Source organism: Octopus sinensis, linkage group LG4 (assembly GCF_006345805.1).
Source record: "Octopus sinensis linkage group LG4, ASM634580v1, whole genome shotgun sequence".
In the NCBI taxonomy this organism is placed as follows: Eukaryota; Metazoa; Mollusca; class Cephalopoda; order Octopoda; family Octopodidae; genus Octopus; species Octopus sinensis.
In genome coordinates this window covers 79,503,684-79,516,931 of record NC_043000.1, presented here as the reverse complement: position 1 = coordinate 79,516,931, position 13,248 = coordinate 79,503,684, and the positions used below count along the sequence as shown (strand labels likewise).

Sequence of the window (13,248 nt, the reverse complement as noted above, 5' to 3'; positions counted from 1 at the left end):
TCCTTGTCACTTTCACGATCATAAATTCAGCAAACCAGTGACTTGCTTATTGGAAGGCTGTAATCAACAATTGGAATGTAAACTAAAAATCACCTATTGGGACATAAATTAAAAAATTAAAATCCATCACTATATTAATGATGAATTCTCTCAACAGTTTCAATATATGAGGATTTAATAGCCATAGCTATTGACCATCCACACAGATTATTTGTTTTCTGTGCTGAAGCCTTGTGTATGACCAGCCACATTTTTAGGAAATGGTGATAACAAACTCAGTGTAAATGTTTGCCACAAACTCAAAAAACAACATTTCTCAGGCTTTTCTCTCTGTTTCCTAAGATAATTGCCTTTGCCACAACTTAGAGTCTAACCCACTCTGATAAGTTCATAACCAGAAATTTCTGAGTCCTTACAGACATAATACAGATATAATTGAATGGTTGGTTATTGACTCTCCAGAATTCACCCACTTCTCTTTTTTTTTTTTTTACCTTGCAGCATGTACAAAAACCACCCTACTCACCTAGCAGGCTTACTTGTGTTGCCAGTAGCTCTGAAGAACAACCTGACATGACCAATATACACACACAAGAATCAGTAGCCAACCAAGTTTTGCTGCATAAAACAACCTACCTGTCTTTATATCACTATTAAAGACTTCACCCAGGAATCTAATTTTTTTTAGTTGCTATACATATTAGTATTTAAAAGGTATTCATTTTGTAGATATCTGAGCATGATGCTTCTTCAACAAAAAAAAATTTTGATGTAAAGAGACTTACATGCAGGGTGCCTTGTACCTAATGGCATATGTATCCCATGTATTTAGGTTGATACATAATAGCTTGTAAAGTACTGATATATGTATGTATGTATGTATATATATATATATATATATATATATATATATATATATATATATATTGATACACCCTCACACACGTACACACATGTGCTTAGTGTTGAAACTCCAAACATGAAACCATTAAAATAGCCAGTCTGGTCTAAAAACTTGCTGGGCAGGGTGATGATGGGAATAGAATTTGGTGAAATACCAGTTTCAAATGTTCGAGTCAATAGCTAACTGAAGGTTGTATCATTATAATGAAAGCTAATACTTTCCAAGAACTGATTGGAGTAAGTTAGATTATTCAGAAACTTTACTGAACAAATTAAAAAATATATTATATTGTTCTCCAGTATCAGAGGTGAAAATAAAAAACCTGAATGTAAGCTGTAAACTTATAGTGTATGTGTGTCTATTAATAGCATGATGAAGTAGAAGAACTTGTCCTAGGACTGTTAGTCATGAATAAACTGTTATTGAATATATAATATATTAAGAACCATTCAAAATTTAAGATAGGTAACCTATGCTGTGAAGATAGGTAACCCATGTTGTGAATATAATCACATTTCAAGATGTTGAAATGAGTCCAGCTTGTGCCACTGACAACATTTCACCTGAAACAACTTGTGTGCTCAACACAAACTAATTTTCTTTAAAAATGGAAAGATACTTTTTGTCTATGAGCTGTCATCAAATGCAGAACATTTGACTTTTAAATAACTGCTTTTATCTATAATTTTAAGCACAACTGGATATAATCTTTATTCAATGATTGGATTGGTTATTTTTTTCAGACATGTTATTGTTTGGACCCTCCTCCTCCTTCTTCTACTACTACTACTACTACTACTACTACTACTATGTTTATGGAAAATTGTGTTGAAATGCATGTCATTGTATAAAATATCTGTTATGTGAATGATATGCATGACACCTTGAATGTAAAATACAAATAACTATATGAAGATTTCATTGTATCATGACTGTCTTGTATCCCTAAACATATTTGTATGTAAACATCAATCATTTCCCATCTTCATTTTTATAGCTGCTTTTCCATACTTACATTGTGCCCTCTCCATCACTGTGTCCTATTACTTGCTATGCTCTTTTGTCATCTCTTTTATGAAGTATCTGTGATCAGCTTTCACCACTTCTGTTGGCCTTCCTTGGTTTTCTTTTTCCTATACACACATGCACACACACACACCACACACACACACACACACTCTCTCTCTCTCACACGCACATACACACACACGCACGTGCGTGAATGTATAAAGCAAATATTTCTCTGTATATGTAGTGGTATTATGGTATTGCTGTGCCCTTAGTCATATTGTGAGACTACAACATTCATATCCTATTATATTTGGCCGTATCAGACTAGAAATATTTTTGCTCACAGCATATTTCTGTTTACATCTTGAAAACTTATGGCAACAACAGATTGAGCTTCCTAATTTATGAAAATACTCTAGGTCATTTATTGAGTACTTATTACTTTTGGTGTACATTACACACACGCGCGTGCACCATGACCCAACTTTTAGTCCAATATCACTTTGTCTACGTCTTTTGGTCCAACGTCTTTGTGTTCAATTTTAAATAAACTTTTTAGAAAACAAGGTGAACATCAAAATCAAATAATCATTGAGAACTTTATTGACAGGATTCAAGTAAAATAGTGTGGAAAAATGTATTTAAAAAAAGTCATTTTAAAATGTAATAATGATTTATTATGATCACTTAAAATTGATATAGATTATGTGCCACACTCTCCAAACAATCAATTTTTCTTGTTGACCCATTTTCAATGACCAATCTTTTGAGGCGTTCAGTTATTCTTTGATATTATGTACATGAATTTGACGGATCTGCTCGAAGAATTTGGGTCATTTTACCTTGAACGAACGCTTACTCTTCCTTCAAAGTTTTGATTAATTTCCAAAAATTCAAATGTGCTCCACCCGCCAAATGCTTTATCACAGAATGAAACCCCTCCGCCGCATTATTTGTTCTGGGAAGATCTTGAAGAATACGCTGATTAACATTCCATGCAATTATCAGGAATGTAGGTGGTTCTTTCCTTCATATAGCACCACGTCCTCTCACAATGCCTATGTAAGTCAAGTTGAAGTAAATGATGAATTCAGCAGGTATTTCTTCATCATCTATTAATTTTTCATAGGCCTCTTCGACATCTTCAATGACTAGGAAGGCTAATGCTGAAAAACATTGAATTTTAAGACAGAATTCAGAGTCTACTTTATTTTTCTTTTGGCCTAAATCTGTAATTTTTCAAAATACTGATTGGCTTAAATGAATCAAACATGCTACAATAGATGAATTAGGGAATGATGAATTAAATGCCTTATGAACGGCAACTTCGAAATCTGCCGTGAGATCAAGCAGATATGCATTAGGTTGCATAATTTTCAATTGCTCAAAAAATAACTTGTATGTCTGCTTTGTTTTATCTGGCTGTATTGCAAAAACCTGTGGAAAACTGCTACTTTTAACTTGTACATGAAAAACAGTTGAAACCATTGGTCTGGCACAATTTTGAACGTTCCATCACATGTCCAATGACGATATGATGCTATATCCTGAAAAGCACTTTCTAATATATGCTGTTGGTCCTCGATACCCGAATTGTATTTCAGAAATTGTTCGCCATTGTCAAGTTTACAATATTCTTCAGGTATTTCAAAGCCAGTTCTAACCCTTGGATTAGCAGCAGAACATTTTTTGTCAGCACCTTTGAATAGTCCTTGAAAGTACAGGCAAATGAGGAAGTTGAGAGCAAGTATTTTCTGTTAGTGGTGTAAGCTTAGCCACTATTATGCTACATGAACTTGCTGCTATGTTTTCCACTGCTTCATGCTTTATTTCGGCATCTGCTCTTCTAGCATTTAACCAATCTACAATAGCGGGATGGAGGTGCTGGCACATTGTTTTCCATTACCATGTGACTTCACACTGAACACAGCCTTCTTTTCTCACATCTCCAGTATTCTTTTCCTAGTTTTGTCTTGTTTGAATGAAAATTGTAGATGTAATTACTTTCATCAGCTACTTTTGTTTTTGGTCAATATTATGAACTTTGTCATTTCAGGATGGGTAAATTGAAAATATGTACACTAAATTTGCAGCACTCTGTATACACAGCACCTTACTTAAGAGAGAGAAGGAAAAAGAACGATAATAACAATCTTATAACGAGGTTCATTATAGTTCTGTGAATATATCATTAGAGATATTTCACCTTGTTTTCTCCAAAGTTTATTAAAAATTGGACAAAAAGTCATTGAACAAAGAAATCATCAGACAAAAAGACATCAGACGAAAAGACGTTTGACAAGGTGACAAGGTACAGCACAGTGCACACACACTAATAAAAGCACCTACATTGCATTGTCTTAGATAAAAGTGTGTAGGAAATCATAAAGAGTATGTTTAATAAACATACATTTAGTCCTGCAGTGAAAATATAATGTGAATGGGTTACAAAATCTTTGGTAAGTACAAGTGAAATAACAACCAACCCATTTCATCTTCTCAAGACTCATTGGAGTTGCTTAGATCAAATCTACAAAAAGTAAATTTTCTTATGAAAAACAAATTATTACTGATGTAAAGTCATTTACATGATGCAAGTATGATGGATGGGAGTTGTTAACAGCCAGACTAGATATATATGTTATACTGTACTACAGAATATATCTGTAGATTTTAATGAACACTGCAAACAGATCTTTTACTTGTTTCAGTCATTAGACTGCTGCCATGCTGGGATACCACTTTGAAGAATTTTTAGTGAATGAATCAACCCCAGTACTTTTTTTTTTCTAAACCTGGTCTTATTCTATTGGTCTCTTGCCAAACTGCTAAGTTAAAAGAGCATAAACACACCATCTACCAGTTGTTAAGTGTTGGTGAGGGACAAAGACACACACACAACACAACACATGCTTCTTTCAGTTTCTGTCTACCAGATCCACTCACAAGGCTTTGAGCAGCCCAGAACTATAAGTAGAAGACACTTGCCCAAGATGCCATGCAGTGGGACTGAACAGAGAACCATGCAGTTGGGAGGCAAGTTTATCACACAGCCATGCTAAATACCTTGTTTTTATATACACAACATCTTCACTTGCAGAAAAAAAAAGAGATCAACTGTTTATTATACTTGGTAGCCATTATTACATAAATCTGCATGATAAAACTTTGTAGGCTGAAGTTAACAGAATCCAAACTGGAAAACTTTACAGATTTGCTGATATTATGAACTTCCTCCATAGAGAGAAAGGACACGTTTAACTCATTAATCAATATCTCTCCCCCACCACTTCCTTTCAGCTTCTCTCAGTTTTTACTGATGGGCATTTATATTATTACAAAGTCTTACTTGTTCATTAAGCAAGCTAGTTCAAAGCTCTAGTATTTTATACAGCTGCTTTTTAGGTAAACATACGTAGGAGGTTTGAAAGAAAGAAAAAATCTATTGCTATATTGATTTTTGTGGCTGCATTAAAGTTATTATCAAGATAAGATGAATTATACCATTACATTACGTTGCTTCCCTCTTATACAACTAACTGCACTATGTAGTTGCTTTTCTATATACCCATGTCCATTATTAGATAATATACTAATACTTGAACACAATGAATTATCTCCTTCACTGTTGTTATTAGTTTTACTCTTTACAGTTACTGGCTTAACATGTTAATAAATAAACTTTTTTTAGATAAAAATTTCTGTTGATCCATTTACAGTATTGTTTCTTTAATAATTAGTTTGTGAATTTGATTATGTATTACATTTATTTCATACTAACAGGACCCGTGAATATTTCACGGAATTAATGGTAAACCTACTGGGTTATTTCTGAAAACTTTATCCTAAAAACTTGAAAACATAGCCTGTGTTGTGTCTATATGGAAAGATTAGTCGCTCATCTGCTAATTATTGAAAAGTGAAAGAAATTGGAATACAATGATTACTTAATGCACTTTATATATTCACTTTATATACTTTATGCACAATTTTATAAACTTTATTCACAGCACTCATAACATAAATATTCATTGTTATTTTTCCATTTTCCCCATAAACAAAAAAAATATCCTGTACATATGATACAACCTTTAGTTAAATTGCATATATCTGCCACGTAAATAAGTGTGAATATTTCATGGAATTGCAATTAGGTACATGTATTAAGTGATAGGTGATATAAAAACTTAGTTCAATTTTTAAACAATACACTTTTCACTATCCAATCTCTACCACCACCATCTCTCTCCCTCTCCGTCCTCTCTCTCTCTCCCCTCCTTTCTCTGTGCCTTTCTTTAATTTCACCATCAGAACATCACCCCAATGCTAAAATTATATTTTTAATTTTCCTCCTCAACCTTCAACTAAATTTTTTAACCACATAATAAATAATACGTTCTCCCTACCTTATGTCATAGATGCTTCTCTCTTCATTTTCTTTCTCTATCTTTCTATTTTATTCTTCACCTTATACTCTTTTTCTCTCTCCTTTTTTCTCCTCTCTTTCACTTCATCTAATCACATGAAAGCATTACAATTACATACCCTCTACCTCACACCATGGATGCTTCTCCCTCCTTTTCCGCCTTCCCTCTTTTTTTCTCTTTCCCTTTCTTTTTTCTTTCTCCCTCTTTTTCTCTAATCAGGTGAAAACATTACCAACCGACTAAGTAACGCAATGACAAGCAGAATTATTTTAAGATATGTCACTGTTAACTTTTGTATACTTTTTACCTTGTCAAGAATCCAAGTAGCATTATAAGGAGTATTCATTAAAGACCTCCCCTGATCCACTTCCCAAGGACTGGAATAAATGAAAATTGACATAATTATTAGTCCTCCTCTACATATCCACCAGTAAATGTGACACACTTCTCCCATTGCTTTATGCAGCTGTGAAGACCTCATCTGTAAAAGTTGGTAGGTTGTTTTGGAGCTAAGACCTTACCTTGGAAATAAGTTCATCATTATCCGAAAAGTGCCTCCTCTTCACAAAAGACTTCATGGTTGGAAAGAGGTGGAAGTTAGATGGTGCAAGGTCGGGAGAATAAGGAGGATGAGGAAGGATTTCATAGCCACAAGAATGTTATTTCATCTGGGCACCATGCACATTGTGAACTGGGGCATTGTCTTGGAGGAGGCAGACTCCTTTGGTCAGCATGCCACATCTCTCTGCTTTAATGGTGTCCTGCAATTTCTGCAACAGAGAAGCATAATATCCCCCGTTAATTGTGGTACCTTTTGCCAGAAAATCCATCTTCACTTCTCCGTGCTGGTCCCAAAAGAATGTGAACATCACTTGCCTTCATTTTAGTGGATGTAGTTGTTTCAAAAGCATAGTAGCCTGAGTAAGATAGGGATGGAAAATGTTTATAGATGTTTTGCATCCACTGGCAACAGAATGAAGAATATGTAGAAAGTGGTGGGTGTGCAAAAACTTGAAAAAAATGAACTGAGAGACAAATTGGGTGTAGGAGAAATAACAGTGGTATGCAAGAAAGGGGACTGAACTGGTTTAGAGATCTGATATGTATGAATGATGACTGTTGGGTAAAGAAATGCCAAGCAATTAAAGTGAAAGAGACCTGGAAAAAAGTAGTGAAAGCTGATCTCAGGGTGCTGAAATTTTTCCCTAGAGAAGGCTCATCCTATACACACAGGTATGGAAATGTGGATGTGAAAATGAGCATGATGACAACGACAGAAGAAAACAATAACTGTTAAAGAAAATGTTCTTGGTGGTATATTAATCTATTAATTTGATCTGGATAACATCACTACTTCACTAGTTCAAACTTGTCCCCATTAATTTATTTTGTTGTGTATTAATTTGATCTGGATAATACACATCTCTTACTTTCAATCACCTCTTGTCTTCTCTCTCACAAAATTTTTAATGGTTATCTTTTCTGGATAATTCATTATTTTACACTCCTCTGTGGTTTAATTTCCATTGACATAGTACACAAACACAGACACACAATTGTTTGTATATATATAATTGAAATGTACATGCATATATATAATTGTAACTTTTCTTTATTTTGTTTTTCAGAAACTAATACCATGGCATGAATACTTTTTCATTGGAAGCATTTTTAACCCTGGAGATCAATATGGGGGGTTCTATTCTGTTGGTTCCTTCCTGACAATAAACATACTCTACTTTTTTATTAATTCATTTTTTTTTTCTCTTATGTATATTTTATAAGACAAACATTTTGGTCTTGATGGAACACATAGTGAGGCCACCCGATATGGAAACCACAACACATGGATGTTCTTCTTAACCTCACATTGTTTCTTAAACAATGGCCAAGGCTGTTCCCTTTCATACAAGTTCAGAGTTTAATTTTGTTGATGACTTATCTCTGCCAACAAGCCGAAGTTGTGGAATTCCAAGCGTTGGCAAACTGACTCTTCATGAAAGATCCAACAGTGATTCTAACCTTGCTCTTTGGAGTCCTGAGACTCGATCAAGTCTTACATTGGATAAAGAGGAATTTACCTTGGGTTCTGACAGTCAAGTTATAGTGGAATGGGACATCAAGGAGGATGTCACAGCAAATGATTGGATTGCATTATTTCCTGCAGGTAAATAACTTCTCACTCTATTACAAATTTGTTTTTCTCACTTTCACTTATTGTATTGCTCCATTCCTTTATTTTTCACTGAGCTCATTTAATATTTGTCTTTCAAAATATTATTTCTAATTAGTATTTTTACTCTTGTATACAGCACATAACTCTGCCACTCTTACAATGTAAATTACTGGTAAATAATTGGCTACAAAACCTGGTGAGTCTGGTACTGTTGTATGCTGATGTCTACAGTAGCAACTTAAGTGAAGAGGGAATTCTGAGCCCTAGTTCAGAGGACATGCAATTAATTACTTCACTGGAAAAGCAGTTAGAATAGTACTAAAAGAGACAGTAATGTGGAAATAATGAAGTTAGCTTTTCAAAAATAATGCCTACACAAAAGTCAAGATAGGAAAATGGGGGTGAAATAATCCCCCACCACCACCAAAAGGAATGTTATGAAAATGTTTCAGCAGAATAAATTATATATTTTTGTGCAACTGTTAATCCAAACATGTTTTTTTTTCTCTCTTCATCTCTTTCTATAGAAGAGCATAGACCCAAAATGCTAAAGACTTCCTCCATTTTTTGTGACAATCAAGCTTATGAACCTAGTTTGTTGTTACTTCACCTGTCTCTGTCTTCTGTTTTTTTGCATCATTTTGAACCACATATATATAAGCATTTGGTTGTATTTAACTCACATGAAGCAAAATAAATACTGACTAACTGACCCATATTTTATTTGATTTAATATTTTATAGTTTAAGGTTTATTATGATTATGATCACAAGTTCAAACTTAGCACAGTTTTCATGTTGTTGCTCAACACTCTTTGGTTCTCTTCAGTTGATTACTCAAAAGTAGGAGCAATATTTAAATTGTGATAAGCTTAGACCATGTAGTTTCTGGTTCCTTCCTACTGCATATCAGCTTTGGCAAGCATCATCTTCTATAGCCTCAGGTTGACCAATGCTTTGTTAGTGAAATTTGGTAGATGGAAAATGTATAGAAATTCATTATGTAATGTGAGTATTTTTATGTGTCTTCACATTGTCATCGTGTGAATAAAAACAGTATTTACATCCCTTGTAAATAATATTCCTGTAGCTTGGCAGTTTTGCCACTTTCATATTGAGACCAGTAGGATAAAAAAAAAATACTTTCTTTGAAAAACAAATAAAGGAAGAGCATTAGAATTAGAATAGTCCCTGAAGAAACTTTCATCCAACTCATGCCAGCATGGAAAAAGTTGGATGTAAAAATGACTATCATGATAGTTATGATCATGACAACAATGGTTGAAGCAAATGTTTCTAAAACAGCAAAATATTTTTGAACTTTACGATTTTGTTTTTACCTTTACTGCATGTGAACTTGTGATTTTTTTTTAATTGTATATTCTTGATTTTCTTCCCAAACATTCATGCCTCTGTAGTAAGCACTCTGAAGGAGGGTGAGCTCCTTCCTCCTTTAGTAAACCTGTGTCTCTCCACTTACTCTGGACATCATCAATTTGAGAGATTTGTAATGGTCATAATCATTGACCCTGTTTCTCTTACCATTTTGTCTAAACAAATTTTTAAAATATTTTCAATCTTTTTTATGTCTACCTCTCAGACAGAAGTGAACCTTGTTGATTTGTTAGTTAATCTCTTGTAAATGGTTATTTGCTCTCAATGAACTTAGAATATTTTTCTATTAGGCAAAGGGAGGGATGTAATCAGTCATGATGTGATGTTTCTGACTAAAGTACAAAGTCAATGAGAGGGAGTAGGGTTGGGGGAGATTCATATTGTGTATGTTCAATCAATCAGTTGATAGATTTCTGATTGTAAAACTAGGTCAACACCTGCATAGAACTGGCAGTAGGATGATCTTGTGAAATGCTCATGGCTTTCTTTTAGAAATCAGTAACTGAAGTGAAGTGAGCTGACTATATCATCAGACATTTTCTACTGATGTGCCTTATCCCTGAGCTTACTCCTATTTTATTTCAGCCTTTTCTCTCCTTTAATATCTTTGTTTTACTACTGCCATTGTGTTTCAACAGCTGTTTTTATCTTTTTTTTTCTCTTCTGCATCCTCTTCATAAGACATGTATGGTAGATGTTTTCTTATATATAAAATCATTTGAGTTAGTGATATTAAATTACTGATAACTGCTAGAAGTTGCTAAAATACCTTGGGATTAGTTAAAGTAACAAGTTAAATTCATTTTGAACTTCAACTATCATTTATTTCATGTCATTGCCAGTGTTGCCTGACTGGTTCCGTGCTAGTGGAACTTAAAGAGCACCATTCGTGTATAGTTGTTGCCAATGCCACCTGACTGGCCCCCGTGCCAGTAGCATGTAAAAGCACCCACTACACTCTCGGAGTGGTTGGCATTAAGAAGGGCATCCAGCTGTAAAAACTTTGCCAGATCAGATTGAAGCCTGGTGAAGCCTCCTGGCTTACCAACCCTCAGTTAAACCATCCAGTCCATGCCAGCATGGAAACTGGATGTTAAACAATGATGATGATGATGTACAATTACTAACCTATCATTGTACAGTCTCATTAGACATATATAACTTAGTGCAATATTGTAGCCCATTCTGGATACATTATATATTGTTCCTCACCCTTGATGTTCTACTCTTGTATTCCACCTCTGATATGTAACAGTTCATGTAAGTACTTATACATGTATTATATATTTAAGTACACCTCCTTTATATATTATATCAATGTATCCACTAACTAGTCACTTTTATGAATTCATTTACTTAGCTCTTTAACTTTTAAACTGTCTATATCAGGTCCAAATATTCTATTTGTGGTAGGTTTAAACTGGTAGTATCAGGTCCAGATATTTTACTTGTTGGTTGTATGTTCAAACCAGCTAGATCTAGCCTTTCACATCTGCTCTGCAATGTCATTCTAAAAATGAGCAATCACATCATTAAAATGTTGAAGCTATGAGTTAATAGATTTATCCTTTACCATTCAGATTACTCTGTTAAAGTTTATTTATTGACATTGTTCAGAATTAATTGTGCTTTATCTCATAGCCACAAGTCAGCAAATTTTAATGCACCAATAGTCAGTAAGCGTTAGTGTGAATGAAGGCAGGGGTCAAAACTCTAGTCTATTAACTTCTTTATGCTGTTTTACTGTATATTTATCAAGATTGATTCCATAAACAATTTTACAGATAGTTGGCAATTTTTATAATAATTCTGATAACGCAACTGCACAAAAGTTACATGTCCCAGTTGTGAGATTTGTTGGCTTAAATGAATGCTTCAATGTAATAGTCAATCTGATATTTCAAAAATTATTGAAGCTAGTAACCACACTTTTTTTTTTATCACTGATTACTAAGCAAAAGAACTTTACATTTACGTAATTTTTTAAAAGTTGTTATTTAAGATTAGGTATGCAACCTATCTTTATTCATTAAGGTTTCATAAGAAATTCATTCACACATGCAAGCATATATCAAAACTATTTCCTTTTAGTGTTGGTTGCTATTATTATTAAGCAGTTCAAAATACGAATACTAGCGGCGTATGTTGATGAAAATTTGCTTTCTTCCCATTCATTACGTTAATATTAGGGCTATGTATTTCTTCTGGTTATTATTAAACAGAAAGAAAGGAAGTATACACAAAAAAAATTATCCCTACTTGTTTTTGATTTGTTTGTATTATTTCTAAAATATTCAATTTGAAAATATTCAGTATATGGAAAAAATTTGATATTTAATTTTTTAAACCTAAGAGTTGCAACATGCTTAGCGGTATTTCATCTCTCCTTACATTCTGAGTTCAAATTCTGTTAGGGTTGACTTTGCCCTTCATCCTTTCAGGATCAGTAAATAAGTACCCATTGAGCACTGGAGTCAATGTAATCAACTTACCTCCTCTCCCAAAATTGCAGGCCTGTGCCGAAATTTGAAACCATTATTATTATTATTACATGGTGAGCTGGTAGAATCGTTTACACACTGGGCATTTTGTCTACGTTACGTTTTGAGTTCAAAATTCTGCTGAGGTTGACTTTGCCTTTCATCTTTTCAAGGTCAATAAATTAAGTACCAGTTCAGTACTGGGGGGTCAATGTGACCAACTGTCCCCCTCCTCACAAAATCCAGGCCTTATGCCTAGTAGAAAGGATTATTACTCTTATTATAAAAGCAGCAAGCTGGCAGAATCGTTAGCATGCTGGGCAAAATGCTTAGTAGCATTTCATCCATCTTTATATTCTGAGTTCAAATTCTACCAAAGTCAGTTTTACCCTTCATCCTTTCAGGATTGGTGAAATAAATACCAATTATGCACTGAGGTTGATCTAATCGTCTAGCTCCCTACCCCAAAATTTCAGGCTTTGTGCCTACAGTAGAAAGGATTATTACCTCCGCCAAGGAAGGAGGTTATGTTTTCATCGGCATTGGTTTGTCCGTCTATGTGCAAAATAACTCAAAAAGTTGTGAACAGTATTTGATGAAACTTACGGGAAAAGTTGGTACTGACACAAAGAACAGATGATGAAATTTTGGTAGTGATCTGTGAATTTTTATGTTATATTTACTTTACATGAAGTATTACAATGTTACGTTCTTTGATTATCTCCCTTTAAAACGCGTACATTGTTTCCACTATGGTGGCATTGCTGTTTCCAAAGTTTATTTTCATTTCTCTATTAGTAATTTTACTCGCGTATCTATCTTAAAATGAGCTGCTTGGCGGAGGTCTGCAGAGGAT

At 34.1% G+C, this 13,248-nt stretch overlaps 1 protein-coding gene across 3 annotated transcripts in view; it reads left to right on the top strand.

Annotated features, from left to right (window-relative positions):
• Positions 1 to 693: 693 nt before the first annotated feature.
• The window catches only part of LOC115210890 (E3 ubiquitin-protein ligase HECW2-like), a 42,698-nt gene continuing 30,143 nt past the window's right edge, over positions 694 to 13,248 (top strand). For 2 of the 3 annotated variants that reach the window (XR_004998775.1, XM_029779661.2), the window contains exons 1-2: positions 695 to 714; positions 7,971 to 8,509. Coding sequence is in view for 1 of the 3 variants with exons in the window: in XM_029779661.2 (XP_029635521.1) it covers positions 8,227 to 8,509 (283 nt within the window). In the remaining 2 variants the exon portion in view is untranslated. Of the gene's footprint in view, positions 715 to 7,970; positions 8,510 to 13,248 lie in introns of all 3 variants that reach the window. The other variant, XR_003881453.2, reaches the window with a different exon arrangement.